General features: G+C 41.6%; 1 protein-coding gene across 1 annotated transcript; it reads right to left on the minus strand.

The window, feature by feature from the left end:
• Window positions 1–12827: 12827 nt before the first annotated feature.
• LOC116368835 (zinc finger protein 436-like) lies at window positions 12828–19928 on the minus strand. The gene is made up of 4 exons (XM_031819272.1): window positions 19121–19928; window positions 18654–18751; window positions 18346–18523; window positions 12828–14730 (listed from the first exon to the last, which is right to left on the minus strand). The coding sequence occupies exons 1-4, from the start codon at window positions 19254–19256 to the stop codon at window positions 14015–14017; spliced, it is 1128 nt and encodes a 375-aa protein (XP_031675132.1). The 5' UTR covers window positions 19257–19928; the 3' UTR covers window positions 12828–14014.
• Window positions 19929–20675: the final 747 nt, after the last annotated feature.

Genomic DNA, 20675 nt, shown 5'->3' on the forward strand with positions numbered 1-20675 from the left:
TTCATCATTAGATGCTACAGTCCTCTAAGTCCCCATTATGTTTAGAATGTGTCTGGAAGCGCTACTCTATCTATTCTACTCTCATCCTTTCGGTTTTAATAATATTTTTAATAATAATGTTATAATAGGTAATAACTAACTTTAATAACTAGGGTTAATACCTGCCTGGCGCACCAACAAAATATTCATATTTACCCCCTCTAACAATACCGCTACAGAATTAGCATAGTAGGCTATGTAACTTAAGGTGATCAGAAATATTTAGGATTACTTATTCCTTGCCACCCATTCTGAAACTAACTGCAGCTCTATGTTAAGTGTTGCAGTAATTTCAGTCGCTGTAGTAACTGACGTGTACAGTGAGTCATCCGCATACATAGACACACTGGCTTAACTCAAATGTCATTGGCATGTTGCTGGTAAAGATTGAAAAAAAGAAGGTGCCAAACAGCTGCCCTGGGGAATTCCTGATTCTGCCTTGATTTTGTTGTACAGGCTTCCATTAAAGAACATTGTGTTCTGTTAGACAGGTAGCTCTGGGGTGGCAGGTAGCCTAGCGGTTAGAGCGGTAGGCCAGTAACCGAGAGGTTGCTGGATCGAATCTCTGAACTGACAATGTAAACTCTGTCGTTCTGCCCCTGAACAAGGCAGTCCTAGGCCGTCATTGAAAAAAATAATTTGTTCTTAACTGACTAGCCTAGTTAAATAAAGGTTACATTTAAAAAATAACTATCCACAATACAGCAGGTGTGTAAAGCCATACTTTTTTTTCAGCAGCAGACTACGATCGATAATGTCAAAAGCCGCACTGAGTCAAACAAAACAGCCCCAACAATATTTTTATCATCAATGTCTCTCAGCCAATCAGTCATTTGTAAGTGCTGTGCTTGTTGAATGAACTTCCCTATAAGCTGAACGTATATTTGTTTACTGTAAAATAGCATTGTATCTGGCCAAACACCATTTATTAGGGTTGGTAACAGGCTGATTGGTCAGCTATTTAAGCCAGTAAAGGGAGCTTTACTATTCTTGGGGAGTGGAATGACTTTAGCTTCCCTCCAGGCCTGAGGGAACACACTTGGGCTTAAATTGAAGATAATGAGAATAGAACTGGCAATATCGGCCGCAATTATCCTCAATCATTTTGCATCCACGTTGTCAGACACCAGTGACATGTCATTGATTTTTTTTTGCCCAAGATTTCATTGAAGGTGTTCCAAAGCTTTTTACAATAATTCTTCATGTAATTCATAGTGTAGTTTTATTCAGTTTAGTCACATGATTTCTCAATTTGCAATAGGTTTGCCAATCAGTTATTCAGCCAGACCTATATGCCATCTCTTTTGCCTCCCTCTTCATCATACCATTTTTAAATTCCTCATCAATCCACGTGGATTTAACAGTTTTTACAGTCATTTTCTTAATGGGTGCATGCTTATTAGTAACTGGGATAAGCAATTTCATAAACGTGTCAAGGGCAGCGTCTGGTTGCTCGTCATTACACACCACGGACCAACAAATATTGTTTCCTTTGTTGGAATATGCTAAACTTGGAACATGGAGACATTAAAGAAGTGATAGGAAGTGAAAGAGACTGGGTGTTATGTCAGAAGTTAATGGTTCTCTGAAGAAAGACAGATGGCTTCGGAATGTGTTGGGTGGACGAGAGGAGAGCAAAGTGTTAAACAGGGGAGACAGATGAATATCTGTGGATTAGATGGAGGGGTTGAGGTCAGGACAGATTCTCATCAGGGAGATAAAGGTCTGGTATCCTGTTACTCTCTTTACTCTCTTCCTGTGGAACCATAAGATGTAAGGATTGGAGAGAAGGAGTGTCTTAAGTGAGACATATATCTGGATGGAACAAATGTTGGGTTGTCTGAATTACAGATGTACAGAACCTTTGGGAATAATTTAACTTGGTTAAAGCTTCTCTAGAGTCCGTGAGTTATTTACTGTGAAAAAAAACAACCTAATAACATCAACAACATAGGAATCACCACAAACAATTGTATAGAACATTAGGCCTTTTGGAACTTTGGTTTTCCTAGATATGACTGCTATATTGTGATCACAACATCCGATGAATTTGAATACTGCTTTCAAACAAATTTCTGCAGCAATAGTAAAGATATGATCAAAATATGTTGATTCGATTTCTGTACTGTTTGTAACTACCCTGGTAGGTTGATTGATAACCTGAACCAGGTTGCAGGCACTGGTTACAGTTTGAAGCTTTCTCTTGAGTAGGCAGCCTGATCACAGCTTTCCTCCAGTATTAGTTAATTAATTAACAGTGTCTTGAGTTTAGTTTGCCTGTTCTACAGTCTTGTAAAGAGAGGGGGGTTGACTGGGACAGGCAATGTAACATCCATCATGTTTTATGGAAACATTTTTGTAAAACAAGCACCTTACATCAGATCCTCTTGAAACTTTCCCTCTAAAGCTTAACTTTCATCAAGGTTTTATATGGTCTACTGCTTTCTCTCTTTTCATTGGCAGTATCCTTATTCAGTGTTATGATATTCATAACATCCATATCCACCAGTCTATCTTCCTGTCAACTAACAGAACTCTGCTGGTTGTCCTGGTAACAGATACCAGTGGACAGATCTATTTATTTGTTCAAACTGAACTACAGCACTTACTTTGAGTCAAATCTGATCCGTTCCTCTCTTCTCCTCCTCCCACAGTTCCACTCATCCCCGTTGTTTTCCTGCAGTCCACCAGCAGCACAGACCTCTTCATACCCAGCAGTAAGGTGCTACCGGGAGAGCCACGACAAGGTGACTCCGGGAGGGAGGAAGGGCTAGTGTTGTCCTGGTAACCATAAAGAGGGGACACAGACACATCATTATGGATGCTGATGCCACTGTTGACATAAAGTGCTCTACAGAAACCCAGCCCAGAGCCCGATAGAGAAAGCTGTATGCTAGACGAGACCAAGCTGTACCATCTGGTGTTCTGGTCTGGAGAGACTCTTCTCTTCCTCGTCAGCATCAGGATGTTGTTGAGGCTCCCCAGAGGATCCACGATAGTCATGTGTCTCTCCTGTGTGAATGAGAACATCAAACAGATGGTAAACTTATGACCATCTATTGCTATCATAGTCTTACAAGAGGCATGCATATGCCTAAAATGGCCACTTTCATCATGATTTCCTAAAATATTGTTTGTGATGCAAATGTAAAAGGGTCGTTCCACGAAATGGGTCACTTTTGCGTACCTTTGTTATTTTAAGTAGAAAATATCCACCAATATAGAATTTTAAAAGCCTGTTATATTAGATGAGGGGAACTTTAATATAGACCACATGGAGAATTCAATACATCGAATTGAAAAGTCCCCAAAATATATGTACCAATGGCAGATTGACCCTTTAACAATTCCTACAGTACTGAACAACATATTCAAGTGTATAACTTCAGTAGAATGCCCCTTAAAACCCCACATTCAGGCAGATGCTCCCGTCGTCTTCGTGCTGACTTGCGGTAACTACGTGGATCTAAACCCAGCAGTTGCTCCCGTTGTCTTCGTGCTGACTTGCGGTAACTACGTGGATCTAAACCCAGCAGTTGTTTAGTAAACTGTAGAAAACATTCACTTGATGAATGTGACTTGGGGACATTCAACACATTCAACAATTCCAAGACGGACCAACAAAATGGCGGACGGAAGACAGGGTGGTGCGGCAGGTGCCGCTTCTCATTCGAATGCTGTAATTTTATCTAAACCATCAGGTGTACGCCGATCCCAGCTAAGTAACTCATGCAAAGAGTTAAAGCGCAATTATGTGTTTTATCTCCAGTACTCTGCCATGATTGTCAGTTATGTAGCTGCTCTACTGAATCTCAGTGCGTCCTTGCTGGGATGACACAATCAGTCTACTACCGGAGAATATCAACACCAAACACATTGGTTCACCGTTCCACGGGAGCGGACAGTACACAGCATACCATAATGTTCTGAATAATGGCCAAGTCTACCTCGCTCCTTATTCTACTGAACCGCTTAGGCGTAACAAACACAAGTCCAACATTTATCGGAAACTGTTAAACTACCTGTTCGCTACCCTCCTGCTCTCCGGGGATGTACAACTCAATCCTGGGCCCAATATCACCGAGCCAGTGATACGCACCGGAGTGGAGAGCGGTGGATGGCCTCGTCCACTGGTCGTCGCCGCAGTGGAGGTGGGTGAGTGCTATGGTCCTATGGTTTCTCTCGACTCACCCGGTTCCAGGATAGATTTTGACTCTTCAAACATACCAGAGTCGCTATATGCGATCCCTGACTCTGCTTCTGGTACGCAAGCTATTTTAATTAGTTCCCCGCATCCAGTGCAGGCGGGAGGGATTGTTAATTGCGCTACCGAACTGCCCCTAATCAAAACTAAACAAAACGGCCTAAACCCAGCCGTCAGAAAACACAGAAAATGTAACTTTTTTCAATGTGTCAATCACTCTCGAGTCATCTGGGACCCACGAGCTAAGCCCAAGGGACTACTAGGGGGGCACTTGAACATTCGTAGTGTCATTCCAAAAAGTGATCAAATTCAACATCTACTCACAGACTCCAACCTTGACTTTCTCTGCCTCTCAGAGACATGGCTTCATAAACACTCTCCATGTGCTGCTTTGGTTGTGCCTGGCTACAATGTTTTCAGGAGAGACAGGATTGAGGGAAGAGGAGGGGGTGTGATGATTTACATTAAAGAACATATCCGATGTAAACAAATTGAGTGGTCATGTGATAATGAACTAGAATGTATCGGCCTGAACGTTACTGTCTCCCCAAATGTCTTTTACCCTCATTGGAATGTATAGGCCACCTTCCACCAAAAGTGTGTTTTTTGATCAGTTTAATACCATGCTTAGGGAATGTGATTTTGGGAAAGAAGTCATCTTAATGGGAGATTTTAACATTAATTATGAAGACAAGTGTTGTAGGAAAACCCTCAAACGGATCACTAATACCTTTGACCTTACACAGCTAGTTAAAGGGCCAACCAGGGTGACTTGTTGCTCTAAAACACAGATTGATTTGGTGTTCAGTAATAAACCAGAGAGTGACTAAATCATTCAATATGGTTACTGGGCTGTCTGATCATAATCTGACACTTATAGCCAGAAAGCTGTCTAAGAGCAGGTTTAACCTCTCTACTGTTAGAAAGCCGGATCAACTCAGAATACCTAAGAGTGAATTAAATAATTTTGAAAAAGCAATTAAGGGAATAAACTGGAATGATCTCTTGTCCTATACAGACGTGGAAGCTGATAGTCAGGTTTTTCTATCCACAATCCAGACTACAATAAATGGCTTCCTAAAGAAAATCAAATCCAAACCTAGCCAAAAGAGCACTCTTCCTTGGCTAAATGGAGAAATCTGGAAATTGATGAAAGAACGAGATTATGCTCTAAAAATAGCCCTAAAATCGAAATTAGAGCATGACAGACGTAGGTTTACCATGTTGAGAAATAAGGTGATGAAAGAAATCAGACAGACCAAGGCAAACTTTTTTATTAACATAATTGGTGAAGCAAAGGGAAATTCTAAATTGATATGGGAGAATCTAAAAAAGTTAACAGGGAAAGACCATAGTAACACTGCAAAAAGACTAAAAATCATGGTGAATAACAATCTAACACAGGATGCATTCGAAATAGCAATAGCCTTCAATTCCTACTTTATTGACTCTGTCAGGGTACTGACACAGAACCCCTCCACTTGTTTCTTGGGCTCAGTGCTAGTGAACGACACTCAACCTGTCTTCATCATAAGGGAGGTTTCTGAGTCAAAGGTGAACAAGGTGATTAGCTCACTAAAGAACTCTAAAGCCAAAGATGTGTTTGGGATGGACTCTACCTTTCTTAAAAACTACAAAGAGTCACTCATTGGCCCCATTACTAAGGTCACCAACACATCTATTGGTCTCGGTGTGTTTCCAAGGGTATGGAAGTCGGCCATAATAACGGCCATCTTTAAATCAGGAGACCCTGCTAACGTGAGTAACTACAGGCCCATTAGTATATTACCTGTGGTGTCAAAGGTTGTTGAAAAGTGTGTAGCAGAACAACTGATTGCCCACCTCAACAACAGCCCCTTCACAATACACTCCATGCAGTTTGGCTTCAGAGCGAAACACTCCACAGAAACGGCCAACTGCTTTCTTCTGGAAAATGTGAAGTCTGAGATGGACAAAGGGGGTGCTGTTGGGGCTGTGTTTCTGGACCTAAGGAAGGCTTTTGATACTGTTAACCATGAGATTCTCATCACAAAATTGTCCAAGTTCAACTTTTCCCCTGATGCCTTGAGATGGATGAAATCATACCTTGAAGGCAGAACTCAGTGTGTCAGAGTGAGCAATGAGCTGTCGCCCACTCGTAGCTATGATGTGGGCGTGCCCCAAGGGTCAATACTGGGGCCCCTCCTGTTCAGCCTGTACATTAATGATCTGCCTTCTGTCTGTACTGGGTCTGAAGTTCAAATGTATGCAGATGATACAGTGATATATGTGCATGCAAAGAGCAAACAACAAGCTGCACAAGAACTCACTACTGTAATGGTCCAGGTTACAAAGTGGCTCAGTGACTCGTGTTTGCATCTCAATGTGAAAAAAACTGTTTGCATGCTCTTCACAAAGAGGGCAACAGATGCTACTGAGCCAGATGTCTATGTGTCAGGGGAGAAGCTCCACGTGGTATCCGATTTTAAGTACATTGGCATCATACTTGATTCCAACCTCTCTTTTAAAAAGCATGTGAAAAAGGTAATTCAAATAACCAAATTCAACCTAGCTAATTTCCGATTTATACGAAATTCTTTGACTACAGAGGTAGCAAAACTGTACTTCAAATCTATGATACTCCCCCACTTAACATACTGCTTGACTAGTTGGGCCCAAGCTTGCTGTACAACATTAAAACCTATTCAGTCTGTCTACAAACAGGCTCTCAAAGTGCTTGATAGGAAGCCCAATAGCCATCATCATTGTCACATCCTTAGAAAGCATGAGCTCTTGAGTTGGGAAAATCTTGTGCAATACACCGACGCATGTCTTGTATTCAAGATCCTCAATGGCCTGGCTCCCCCTCCACTCAATATTTTTGTTAAACAGAAAACCCAGACATATGGCAGCAGATCCACAAGGTCTGCCATGAGAGGTGACTGTATAGTTCCCCTAAGGAAAAGCACCTTTAGTAAATCTGCATTCTCTGTGAGAGCTTCCCATGTCTGGAATACACTGCCATCAGACACACAACTGCACCACATATCACACTTTCACAAAATGCTTGAAGACATGGCTAAAGGTCAATCAGATTTGTGAACATGGTCCCTAGCTGTGTGTTGCCACTCTCCATGTTGTCTGTTGTCTGTAGCTTGTGAGGTGTGGAAACACTTTGTTGCTTTAATGAATTTTGTCTTGCTGCTTTTTGTTTTATGCTGCTCTGTCTGTATGCTACGTCTTGCTTGTCCTATGTTGCTCTGTCTGTATGCTATGTCTTGCTTGTCCTATGTTGCTATGTCTTGCTTGTTCTATGTTGCTATTGTCTATATTGTAATTGTTTTTAATAACCTGCCCAGGGACTGTGGTTGAAAATTAGCCGGTTGGCTAAAACCGGCACTTTTACTGAAATGTTGATTAATGTGCAGTGTCCCTGTAAAAATAAAAATAAACTCAACTCAATAACTGCATAGTTTGTGTCCCTGTTGAAGACAGTACTCACTGGTGGTAATCTGATATTCTGTCTCTTCCTCTTTCACTCCCAAAACGTCTTCCTCCTTCACCTTTATTGAGATAGCATCATCTTCCTCTCTAAACGGTTCTTTCTCTTCTTTCACTATAACAGCCTCCTCTTCCTCCTTTTTCATTCTGAAAGATTCTTTCTCCAAACAGCAGACCCCCTCTTCATTAGCAAGGGAGGAGTAGTTTAGTGAGCTCATGGTCAGGGATGTTAGCTAGCTAGCTAGCATTAGCATCTAGCCTCGTGCTAGGCTCAGTATCAATCTTTAACACGTTTGCAAATTGAACCAGTTGATACGTCAAGCGAAACTTGTTTAAAACACTGAGATTAGCTAATGTACATTAACATGGTCTAAAACGTATGTTGGCTAGCAAGCTACCGACGTGGTTGAAAGAGTTGGCGCCTTGTTGTTCCTGAAGAAGCGTCCGTCCAGTCCATTATACGTCACGCAAGAAGAGTCACCTGAAAGACGCTCATCGCCATCTGCTGACTGGAGTGGGTAACGCAGTTTGGAAACAATAGTTACTACACTTTTTGTATTGGAAAGAACGTCATAATTATTTAACAATAAGCTGATATATTTTCTCTTCCAAATAATACGTTCCTGTACACAGACGTAGAAGCTCAATATGAATATGTAGATGATTAATAAATACTTATATTTCCATATATTTCCTTTCCAAGCCAAACCATTTCATAACTGCTACACACAGCTTACATTGTTGTCACCATATTAGCTAAAATTACATCATAGTCAACAGAGCTAATAGAACTAACTCGTTAGTAAACCTGCTACAATCATGCAGTACCGTTACAGTGTACAGTCAGTAAGCAGTTTAGCACTTACCTTGGCGGGTCCCAGTGGCAATAAATTAGTAAAACCAAAAGCTTGCCTTGACTTGGAAGAGTTCCAGTGTTGTGTTGGATAGTCATAGCCAGCTAGTTAACATAGCATCCCTTTGTTTGAGCCAAGTGTTTGAGTAGACTAAACTAGATAGCTGCATTTGCTAGCTAAGTAAGTGAAACTGAAAGTGGAAAATAAATGACGAAATATCTCTCTCTCGCTTCTCCTTCATTTTGGAATGAAATAATTTGTTCAAAACTGTTCAACTATTGTATTTTTCTCTCTTTTAGTCAACTACTCACCACATGTTATGCACTGCAGTGCTAGCTAGCTGTAGCTTATGCTTTCAGTACTAGATACATTCTCTGATCCTTTCATTGGTTGGACATCATGTCAGTTCATGCTGCAAGAGCTCTGATGGGTTGGAGGATGTCCTCCGGAAGTTGTCGTAATAACTGTGTAAGTCTATGGAAGCCTTGAGAACCATAATCCTCCTAGGTTTTGTATTGAAGTCAATGTACCCAGAGGAGGATGCAAAATAGTATGTTTTAATAAATTATTTGGTGACGTGATTATATTTAGTATGGTTTCATCTAAAAAGGACCACTTTTAAATATTTTGCCATTTTTATTTTTCTGAAAATAACTGAGCACGATGGTTCTCCCCTTCCTCCTCTGAGGAGACCCCACTGCACCCAAAGGACACCCAGCCAACTTGACACAATTGTGGGAAGCATTGGAGTCAACATGGGCCAGCATCCCTGTGGAACACTTTCGACAGCTTGAAGAGTCCATAACTCAATGAATTGAGGCTGTTCTGAGGGGAAAAGGGGAGGGTCCAACTCCATATTAGGAAGTTGTTCCAAATTTTTGGTATAATCAGTGGATATATCTGCCATTTAGCATACATGTTTATCCAAAGGGATTTGCAGTCATGTGTGCAAACACTTTACATATGGGTGGTCCCAGGAATCAAACCCACTACCCTGGTTTAACAAGCACTATACTCCACCAACTGAGCTACAGGACCACAAGGAATGATCAAGGAATGACGCAGATAAACACACACAGCTTGAGTTTCAAACATATAATTGAATCAAAGACCGTAACATTGAAACTGACATACTTCATATTTAGTTACAATCAAATATTATTTGTCACATGCGCTGAATACAACAGGTGTAGATCTTAACGTGAAATGCTTACTGACAAGCCCTTAACCAACAACGTAGATAAGAAAAATAAGTGTTAAGAAAATATGCAGCATTGAAGGTCCTAAAGAACACAGTGGCCGCCATCATTCTTAAATGGAAAGTTTGGAACCACCAAGACTTCCTAGTGCTGGCCCGCCCAGCCAAACTGAACAATTGGGGGAGAAGGGCCTTGGTCAGGGACGTTACTGAGAACCCGATGGTCACTCTGACAGAGCTCAAGAGTTCCTCTGTGGAGATGGGAGAACCTTCCAGAAGGACAACCATCTCTGCAGCACTCCACCAATTTGGCCTTTTTGGTAGAGTGGCCAGACGGAAGCCACTTCTCAGTAAAAGGCACATGAAAGTCTGTTTGGAGTTTGCCAAAAGGCACCTAAAGGACTCTCAGACCATGAGAAACAAGATTCTCTGATCTGATGAAACCAAGATTAAACACTTTGGCCTGAATGCCAAGCGTCAGGTCTGGAGGAAACCTGGCACCATCCTTACGGTGAATCGTGGTGATGGCAATATCATGGTGTTATTGGGGATATTTTTCAGCGGCAGGGACTGGGAGACTAGTCAGGATCGAGGGAAAGATGTACGGAGCAAAGTACAGAGAGATAATTGATGAAAACCTGCTCAAGAGCACTCAGGACCTCAGGTTCACGTTCCAACAGGACAACGACCCTAAGCACACAGCGAAGACAACATAGAAGTGGCTTTGGGACAAGTCTCTGAATGTCCTTGAGTGGCCCAGCCAGAGCCCGGATTTGAACCCGATCGAACAACTCTGAAGAAATCCTGCAAATAGCTGCACAGTGACGCTCTCCATCCAACCTGACAGATCTTGAGAGGATCTGCAGAGAAGAATGGGAGAAACTCCACAAATACAGGGGTGCCAAGATTGTAGTGTTATACCCAAGGTGGCTTGAGGCTGTAATCACTGCCAAAAGTGCTTCAACAAAGCACTGAGTTAAGGTTCTGAATACTTATTTAAATGTGATATTTCAGTTTTAATATTTAAATGCATTTGCAAACATTTCTAAAATCCTGTTTTTGCTTCGTCATTATAGGGTGTTGTTGTGCAGATTCATGAGGAAAACCTCCCAATTGAATCCATTTTAGAATATTCCAGTAAATTCAGGAAGTAAACTGAAAATTCCAATTCTCTTCTATGGTTTTCAATTAGGAAAATGTGGAATTTGGTTTACTTTCTGAATTGACTGGAAATTAAATGGAATTGACTCCAACCCTGGATTTACTACAAAGCTGTCAGCGTCATCATTTAGTCAATCGATGTTATAATACATAAAGCTCACAGATGTGATTGTTCTCATTCAGAGTAAATTATTCTAATTGAATAAAACAGAATTAAACATATCAAATGTATTATGCACCTGAATAACTTCAACTTGGACAATCTGGTTGATTCTCTGCTCAACAACACTGACTGTGAATCAATCTGGTTGATTCTCTGGTTGATTCTCTGCTCAACAACACTGACTGTGAATCAATCTGGTTGATTCTCTGGTTGATTCTCTGCTCAACAACACTGACTGTGAATCAATCTGGTTGATTCTCTGCTCAACAACACTGATCGCGTCAAACTTTGTTTTGTGTCCAGGCTGTCACTTCTGTCATCAGCTACTAACACCAGTGCTGCACCTTTGTCCTTGAGAGACTGGATGACGGCTTCCTGCTCCCTCTTCCATAGTGGGAACACTGTTGGCTCAACATAGGCTTCCTGGTTATGAAAGAAAGTGTGGAGTTGTAGTCTTTGTTGGCATGCATCCAGACCCCAGAGTCCAAGTCAAACCAAGATTCTTTATTTCTGAGCTCAGAGAGAATAACAGTCTGAATTCCTGTCTGAATTCCTGAAGCATTGGGTGATGAGCACATATCTTTATGGTTTCCTGTTCCTGGGTGGGACTTTAGTCATACAAGGATGCAGGTGCAAATTGGTTTGCAACACAGGATGATACTCCCAAGAACAGGAGCTTATAATAGGACAGTTTCACAAGATTAGTCACATACTCAGTTATGTGGACACACAAACAATTAACATTTTCCATTAAAGAGTCTGAACATTTTCATTTCATTAAATCATCAGTGGGACAACAATGCAAATGTCAACAATGGAACAAATGCATCACATCCAAATATCACTTGATTATCTGTAGTGCTTGAGGAATGACACACCCAGATAAACACACAGTCAGAGTTTTAAAAAAGGACAATTTAAACACAAGGCAACTGATTTACATTATATTATCATATATATCATATATTTATATTGTCATGACGTGGCCCTTTGTAGGTATAGGTTCTGTTATCTCAGGTCGTAAATTCCTGGCGGAAACTCTCTCCCCCTTTTCATACAGAGAGAGACCACAGAGTGAACAAAGGAATTCACATGGGCGAACCCCTACATCCCCAAAATGGGAAAGTTAAACTATTTGTCCACCTTTGAGAGTGTGGGAAGGGTCTGTGGACACTTAAGGGACAGTTATGTTGAGTGTGTTTCATTTGGTGACCTCAGAGAGGACAGGAAACACACATAACTATGTCTCAATGTGTACATTTCTCAATTATGGGGTTTGCATCTAATTCTTGTATAAAATGAATGAGTAAAGATGCAACTATATATGAAATGATGTAATGTGATGTTAAACCTTTAATGTGAGAGAATTGTATTCCTTTAAAAGTGTAACTAAGTCATTGGTCCATCCCCGAGGGCACAGACATGATCTGGCGTCTGGCCTATCCTATTGTTACGAATAAAAGCCCCTCCTAAAAAAAAAAATCCTCTTCAGACTGAGCGCTGTGATTGCGAATAGTTTAGACAACGCATACATCGGTGTAAGCTGAATACTTATTTTCCACAATAATTTGCAAATAAATTCATAAAAAATCCTACAATGTGATTTTCTGGATTTTTTTCTTCTCATTTTGTCTGTCATAGTTGAAGTGTACCTATGATGAAAATTACAGGCCTCTCTCATCTTTTTAAGTGGGAGCACAATTGGTGGCTGACTAAATACTTTTTTGCCCCACTGTATGTACATTTCCGACTTCAACTGTACTTATCAACTGTGTGTAATGAACACTTTTGTCTACCCCGCTTCTTTCTCAGTCCCACTTCCCTTTGTCCACCAAGCCGTCATATCGCCTTAGCCCAGTAGGGAATGTTCCCTATCATTCGTTAGTAACCAGTATCTACTGTTTGTTTCTCAGTCCACACCCACTTCCCTTTGTCCACCAAGCCGTCATATCGCCTTAGCCCAGTAGGGAATCTGCCCTATCATTCGTTAGAACCAGTATCTACTGTTTGTTTCTCAGTCCACACCCACTTCCCTTTGTCCACCAAGCCGTCATATCGCCTTAGCCCAGTAGGGAATCTGCCCTATCATTCGTTAGTAACCAGTATCTACTGTTTGTTTCTCAGTCCACACCCACTTCCCTTTGTCCACCAAGCCCAGTAGGGAATCTTCCCTATCATTCGTTAGTAACCAGTATCTACTGTTTGTTTGCGCATTTCTGTGATTATTTAGTTAGTTAATAAATGATTAAGCCAATTGGTGTATGGATGATTTATTTTTAAAAAGGCTGGGTTCGTGCAGATAACCAACAATTTACGACGTTTGGAATGAGACTGATGTGTTAAAGAATAATTCATTAATATAAAATGAATTGAAAAGATAATAAAATATCAGAAGAGTTACATTCGGAAAAGTAAAACTTTGTAATCTGAAGTCTTTCCGTGGTGCCCCGACTTCCTAGTTAATTAAATGTACATGATTGGTTTAATCACGTAATAATAATTAGAGAATTGACTTAATAAAATAAGTCTTCACTTTTAATGATGGCAAAGACACGACAATATTCAATTCATATTTTCTAATAAAAACACACAAATGTATTTTTGAGTATACTTTGTACCATTCAATTTCATGTGGTATAAACAAGTAAACACATTCTCAGTCAACAATATAAGACAATTGGGAGCACTGTGTATGTTCTCTGATGAATTTTAAGTCAATGTGATGTGAAATATATATTTACACACAAGGAGAAGTCATTATTCTCTCCTATGTGGATACGCACATGTTTTTTACGCTACTGATGAGTAAAATGCCTTCCCCCCAGTCTGAACATTTGTAAGGCTTCTCCCCCGTGTGCGGTCTCATGTCTTCTTTCAGGTGTCCTAATTGGGTAAAAACGCATTGCACGCTGGGATCAGTGGTAAGATTTCTCCCCTGTGTGAATTCGCTCGTGCTCTTTCAGGCTTCCTGACCGGCTAAAACTCTTTCCACACTGGGCGCAACGGAAAGGCTTCTCCCCTGTGTGTATTCGCAAATGATCTTTGAGGGTGTCTAAACGCTTAAAACTCTTTCCACACTGGGAGCAATGGTGAGGCTTCGCTCCTGTGTGTATCCTCTCATGTCTTTTCATGTTAACTAAATGGTTAAAACTCTTTCCACAATGGGAACAGTAGTAAGGCTTCTCCCCTGTGTGAATTCGCTCATGAGCTTCCAGCTTAACTAACGCCGTAAAACTCTTTCCACACTGGGAGCAGTGGTATGGCTTCTCCCCTGTGTGTATTCTCCCATGTCTTTTCATGTTTCCTAACTGGTTAAAACTATTTCCACACTGGCCGCAATGGTATGGCTTCTCTCCTGAGTGTATTCGCTCATGAGCTTTCAGGCTTCCTAACAGGCTAAAACTCTTTCCACACTGGCCGCAATGGTATGGCTTCTCTCCCGTGTGTATTCGCTCATGAGCTTTGAGGCTTCCTAACCGGCTAAAACTATTTCCACACTGGGTGCAATGGTACGGCTTCTCTCCTGTGTGTGTCCTCTCAGGTCTTTTCAGGCTTCCTAACTTGATCTGGGAGCAGAGGTGTCGTCTTGATGTTGTGGAGGTCTTTGGTTCCTCCAAGTTTGGTTTTCCTCCTGCCAAAGACAGTGTTTATATAAAAAGAGACCAGAATGAAACCTCCACTCTCCAATTTTGTGTAAATTTGGTTATATTGCTTTGCCAAGATAATCCATCCACGTGACAGGTAGCATATCAAAAAGCTGATTAAACAGCATTACACAGGTGTACCTTGTGCTGGGGACACTAAAAAGCCACTCTAAAATGTACAGTTGTCACACAACACAATGCCACAGATGTCTCAAGTTTTGAGGGAGTGTGCAAATGGATTGGGGACTGCAGGAATATCCACTGGAGCTGCTACCAGAGAATTGAATGTTGCATTCTCTACCATCAGCCGCCTCCAATGTCTTTTTATAGAATTTGGAAGTCCGTCCAACAGGCCTCACAACCGCAGATCAAGGACCTCCACATCGTCTGAGATCAGCCACCCGGACATCTGATGAAACTGAGGAGTATTTATCCTTGAGGACTATTTAACAAAGCCCTTTTGTGGGGAAAACTAATTCTGATTCGATGGGCCTGGCTCCCAAGTGGGTGGGCTTACGCCCCAACAGACCCACCAATGGCTGCGCCCCTGCCCAGTCATGTGAAGTCCATAGATTAGGGCCTAATAAATGTATTTACGTTGACTACTTTCCTAATTTGAACTGTAAATCATTGAAATGGTTGTTTTCATACCTGTTCGGTATGTACATACAGTGGGGAGAACAAGCATTTGATACACTGCCGATTTTGCAGGTTTTCCTACTTACAAAGCACGTAGAGGTCTGTCATTTTTTAAATCATAGGTACACTTCAACTGTGAGAGACGGAATCTAAAACTAAAATCCAGAAAATCACTTTGTATGATTTTTAAGTATTTAATTTGCATTTTATTGCAGGACATAAGTTTTTGATCACCTACCAACCAGTAACAATTCCGGCTCTCACAGACCTGTTAGTTTTTCTTTAAGAATCCCTCCTGGTCTCCACTCATTACCTGTATTAACTGCACCTGTTTGAACTCGTTACCTGTATAAAAGACACCTGTCCACACAGTCAATCAAACAGACTCCAACCTCTCCACAATGGCCAAGACCAGAGAGGGTGTAAGGACATCAGGGATAAAATTGTAGACCTGCACAGGGCTGGGATGGGCTACAGGACAATAGGCAAGCAGCTTGGTGAGAAGGCAACAACTGTTGGCGCAATTGTTAGAAAATGGAAGAAGTTCAAGATGACGGTCAATCACCCTCGGTCTGGGGCTCCATGAAAGATCTCACCTTGTGGGGAATCAATGATCATGAGGAAGGTGAGGGATCATCCCAGAAATACACGGCAGGACCTGGTCAATGACCTGAAGAGAGCTTGGACCACAGTCTCAAAAAGAACCATTAGTAACACACTATGCCGTCATGGATTAAAATCCTGCAGCGCACGGAAGGTCCCCCTGCTCAAGCCAGCGCATGTCCAGGCCCGTCGGAAGTTTGCCAATGACCATCTGGATGATCCAGAGGAGGAATGGGAGAAGGTCATGTGGTATGATGAGACAAAAATAGAGCTTTTGGGTCTAAACTCCACTCGCCGTGTTTGGAGGAAGAAGAAGGATGAGTACAACCCCAAGAACACCATCCCAACCGTGAAGCATGGAGGTGGAAACATCATTCTTTGGGGATGCTTTTCTGCAAAGGGGACAGGACGACTGCACTGTATTGAGGGGAGGATGGATGGGGCCATGTATCGCGAGATCTTGGCCAACAACCTCCTTCTCTCAGTAAGAGTATTGAAGATGGGTCGTGGCTGGGTCTTCCAGCATGACAATGACCCGAAACACACAGCCAGGGCAACTAAGGAGTGGCTCCGTAAGAAGCAACTCAAGGTCCTGGAGTGGCCTAGCCAGTCTCCAGACCTGAACCCAATAGAAAATCGTTGGAGCGAGCTGAAAGTCCGTATTGCCCAGCGACAGCCCTGAAACCTGAAGGATCTGGAGAAGGTCTGTATGGAGGAGTGGGCCAAAATCCCTGATGCAGTGTGTGCAAACCTGGTCAAGAACTACAGGAAACATATGATCTCTGTAATTGCAAACAAAGGTTTCTGTACCAAACATTAAGTTATGCTTTTCTGATGTATCAAATACTTGTGTCATGCAATAAAATGCAAATTAATTACTTAAAAATCATACAATGCGATTTTCTGGATTTTTGATTTAGATTCCGTCTCTCACAGTTGAAGTGTACCTATGATAAAAATTACAGATCTCTAAATGCTTTGTAAGTAGGAAAACCTGCAAAATCGGCAGTGTGTTAAATACTTGTTCTCCCCACTGTGTATAGAGAACCAGTCAAAGGTGGATACACCTACTCATTCAAGGGTTTTTCTTTATTTTTCAAAACTATTTTCTACATTGTAGAATAATAGTGAAGACATCAAAACTATGAAATAACACAAATGGAATCATGTAGTAAACAAAAAAAAGTGTTAAACAAATCAAAATATATTTTATATTTGAGATTCTTCAAAGTAGCCACCCTTTGTCTTGATGACAGCTTTGCACACTCTTGGCATTCTCTCAACCAGCTTCATGAGGTAGTCATCTGGAAAGCATTTCAATTAACAGGTGTGCCTTGTTTAAATATTAATTTGAGTTTTTCCTTCTTAGTGCGTTTGAGCCAATCAGTTGTCTTGTGACAAGTTAAAGGGGTATACAGAAGACAGCCCTATTTGGTAAAAGACCAAGTCCAAATGGCTCAAATAAGCAAAGAGAAACAACAGTCCATCATTACTTGAAGACATGGTCAGTCAATACTGAATATTTCAAGAACATTGAAACTTTCTTTAAGTACAGTCGCAAAAAACATCAAAAGCTACGATGAAACTGGCTCTCATGAGGACCTCCACAGGAAAGGAAGACCCTCAGAAAATGCAGCCCAAATAAATGATTTACAGAGTTCAATTAAGAGACACATCTCAACATTAACTGTTCAGAGGAGACTGTGTGAATCAAGAAGCATGAGCAATGGACCGGTGGAAATCTGTCCTTTGGTCTGATGAGTCCAAATTTGAGATTTCCGGTTCCAACCGACATGTCTGTGAGACGCAGAGTAGGTGAACGGATGATCTCCACATGTGTGTTTCCCACCGGGAAGCATTGATGAGCATTCATGAGTGATGGTGCTTTGCTGGTGACACTGTTTGTGATTTATTTAGAATTCAAGTCACACTTAACCAGCATCGCTACCACAGCATTCTGCAGTGATACACCATCCCATCTGGTTTGTGCTTAGTGGGACTATCATTTGTTTTTCAACAGGACAGTGACCCAACCACAACCAGGCTGTGTAAGTGCTATTTGACCAAGAAGGAGAGTGATGGAGTGCTACATCAGATGACCTGGCCTTCACAATCACCCAACCTCAACCCAAATTGAGATGAATTGAGATGAGTTGGACCGCAGAGTGACGGAAAAGTAGCCAACATGTGCCCAGCATGTGGGAACTCCTTCAAGACTGTTGGAAAAGCATTCCAGGTTAAGCTGGTTGAGAGAATACCAAGAGTGTGCAAAGTTGTTTTTGTTTTAGTCGGGGACAGCCCTATTGGGAACAGATACCAATGGGCAGATCTATTTTATTTGTTCAAACTACAGCACTTACTTTGACGTGTCAAATCTGATCCTTTCTTCTCTTCTCCTCCTCTCACAGTTCCACTCAGCCCTGTTGTTTTCCTGCAGTCCACCAGCAGCACAGACAACCTCTTCATACCCAGCAGTAACGTGCTACCAGGAGAGGCACGATACAGGGACTCCGGGAGGGAGGAAGGGCTAGCGTTGTCCTGGTAACCATAAAGAGGGGACACAGACACATATCATTATGGATGCTGATGTCACTGTTGTCATAAAGTGCCTTACAGAAACCCAGACCCAGATAGAGCAAGCTGTATGCTAGACTAGACCAAGCTGTACCATCTGGTGTTCTGAAATGGAGAGACTCTTCTCTGTCTCGTCAGCATCAGGATGTTGTTGAGGCTCCCCAGAGGATCCACCATAGTCATGTCTCTCTCCTGTGTTAACGAGAACATCAAACAGATGGTGAACTTATTACCATTATCAATTATTACTGTCTATTACAGTCATAGGGTCTTATCAGAGGCATTAATATCTCTAAATTAATTGGGTGCCTTTTGTGTCCCTTTGATATTTTAAGTATAAATTATGCTCCATTATTACATTTTGAAAGCCTGTTATATATAATTAAATCTAATTTAAAAGTCCCAAAAATATATGTAGCAATGGCAGATTGACCCTTTAACAATTTATATAGTATCGAACATCACATTGAAGTGAAGAACTTCAGTAGAATGCCCCTTAAAAACCACACATTAATTCAACAACTGCATAGTTTGTGCCCCTGTTTTTAAGACAGCACTCACTGGTGTTAATCTGATATTCTGTCTCCTCCTCTTTCACTCCCAAAACGTCTTCCTCCTTCACCTTTACTGAAATAGAACCTTTTAGAGAGGAAGATGATGGTTTCTCTTCTTTCCCTATAACAGCCTCCTCTTCCATTCTGAAAGGTTGTTTCTCTCCTTTCACTGTAATATCCTCCTCTTCGTAATTTAACGACAATGTTCAGCGCCAGAGCTTCTTTCTCTCCTTTCACTGTAATATCCTCCTCTTCGTCTTTCACGACAACGTTCAGCGCCAGAGCTTCTTTCTCCGGACAGCAGACATCCTCTTCTTCAGCAGGGGATGAGTAGTTTAATGAGCTCATGATCAGGGATGTTAGCTAGCTAGCATTAGCGAATAGCCTAGTGCTATTAATGAGCTGTTAGCTAGCTAGCTAGCATTAGCGAATAGCCTAGTGCTATTAATGAGCTGTTAGCTAGCTAGCTAGCATTAGCGAATAGTCTAGTGCTATTAATGAGCTGTTAGCTAGCTAGCATTAGCGAATAGCCTAGTGCTATTAATGAGCTGTTAGCTAGCTAGCTAGCATTAGCGAATAGCCTAGTGCTAGGCTCAGTATCAATCTTTAACAAATTTGCAACTTGAACAGGCAAATCAGGTTCAAGTTAACGTCAACTGAAATGTGTTTTAAACACTGCGATTAGCTAATGTACATTAACATGGCCTAAAACGTCAATCTTTCAGTTTTACCTTGTCTACCAAGCTACCGAGATGGTTGAAATAGTATCCGTGTTGTTGTTCCTGAAGAAGCGTCCGTCCAGTCCATTATACGTCACGCTAGAAGCATCACCTGAAAGACGCTCATCGCCATCTGCTGGCTGGAGTGGGTAACGCAGTGTGGAAACAATAGTTACAACACTTTTTGTATTGGAAAGAATGTCATAATTATTTTACAATAAACTGATATATTTTCTCTTACGTCTTACAACTAATACTTTCCTGTACACAGACGTAGAAGCGTAATATGAATATGTAGATGATGAATCAAATCAAATCAAATCAAATTTATTTATATAGCCCTTCGTACATCAGCTGATATCTCAAAGTGCTGTACAGAAACCCAGCCTAAAACCCCAAACAGCAAGCAATGCAGGTGGAGAAGCACGGTGGCTAGGAAAAACTCCCTAGAAAGGCCAATACCTAGGAAGAAACCTAGAGAGGAACCAGGCTATGTGGGGTGGCCAGTCCTCTTCTGGCTGTGCCGGGTGGAGATTATAACAGAACATGGTCAAGATGTTCAATGTTCATAAATGACCAGCATGGTCGAATAATAATAAGGCAGAACAGTTGAAACTAGAGCAGCAGCACAGTCAGGTGGAAGTTGAAACTGGAGCAGCAGCATGGCCAGGTGGACTGGGGACAGCAAGGAGTCATCATGTCAGGAAGTCCTGGGGCATGGTCCTAGGGCTCAGGTCCTCCGAGAGAGAGAAAGAAAGAGAGAAGGAGAGAATTAGAGAACGCACACTTAGATTCACACAGGACACCGAATAGGACAGGAGAAGTACTCCAGATATAACAAAC

Source organism: Oncorhynchus kisutch, unplaced genomic scaffold (assembly GCF_002021735.2).
Source record: "Oncorhynchus kisutch isolate 150728-3 unplaced genomic scaffold, Okis_V2 scaffold2003, whole genome shotgun sequence".
NCBI classification, from domain to species: domain Eukaryota; kingdom Metazoa; phylum Chordata; class Actinopteri; order Salmoniformes; family Salmonidae; genus Oncorhynchus; species Oncorhynchus kisutch.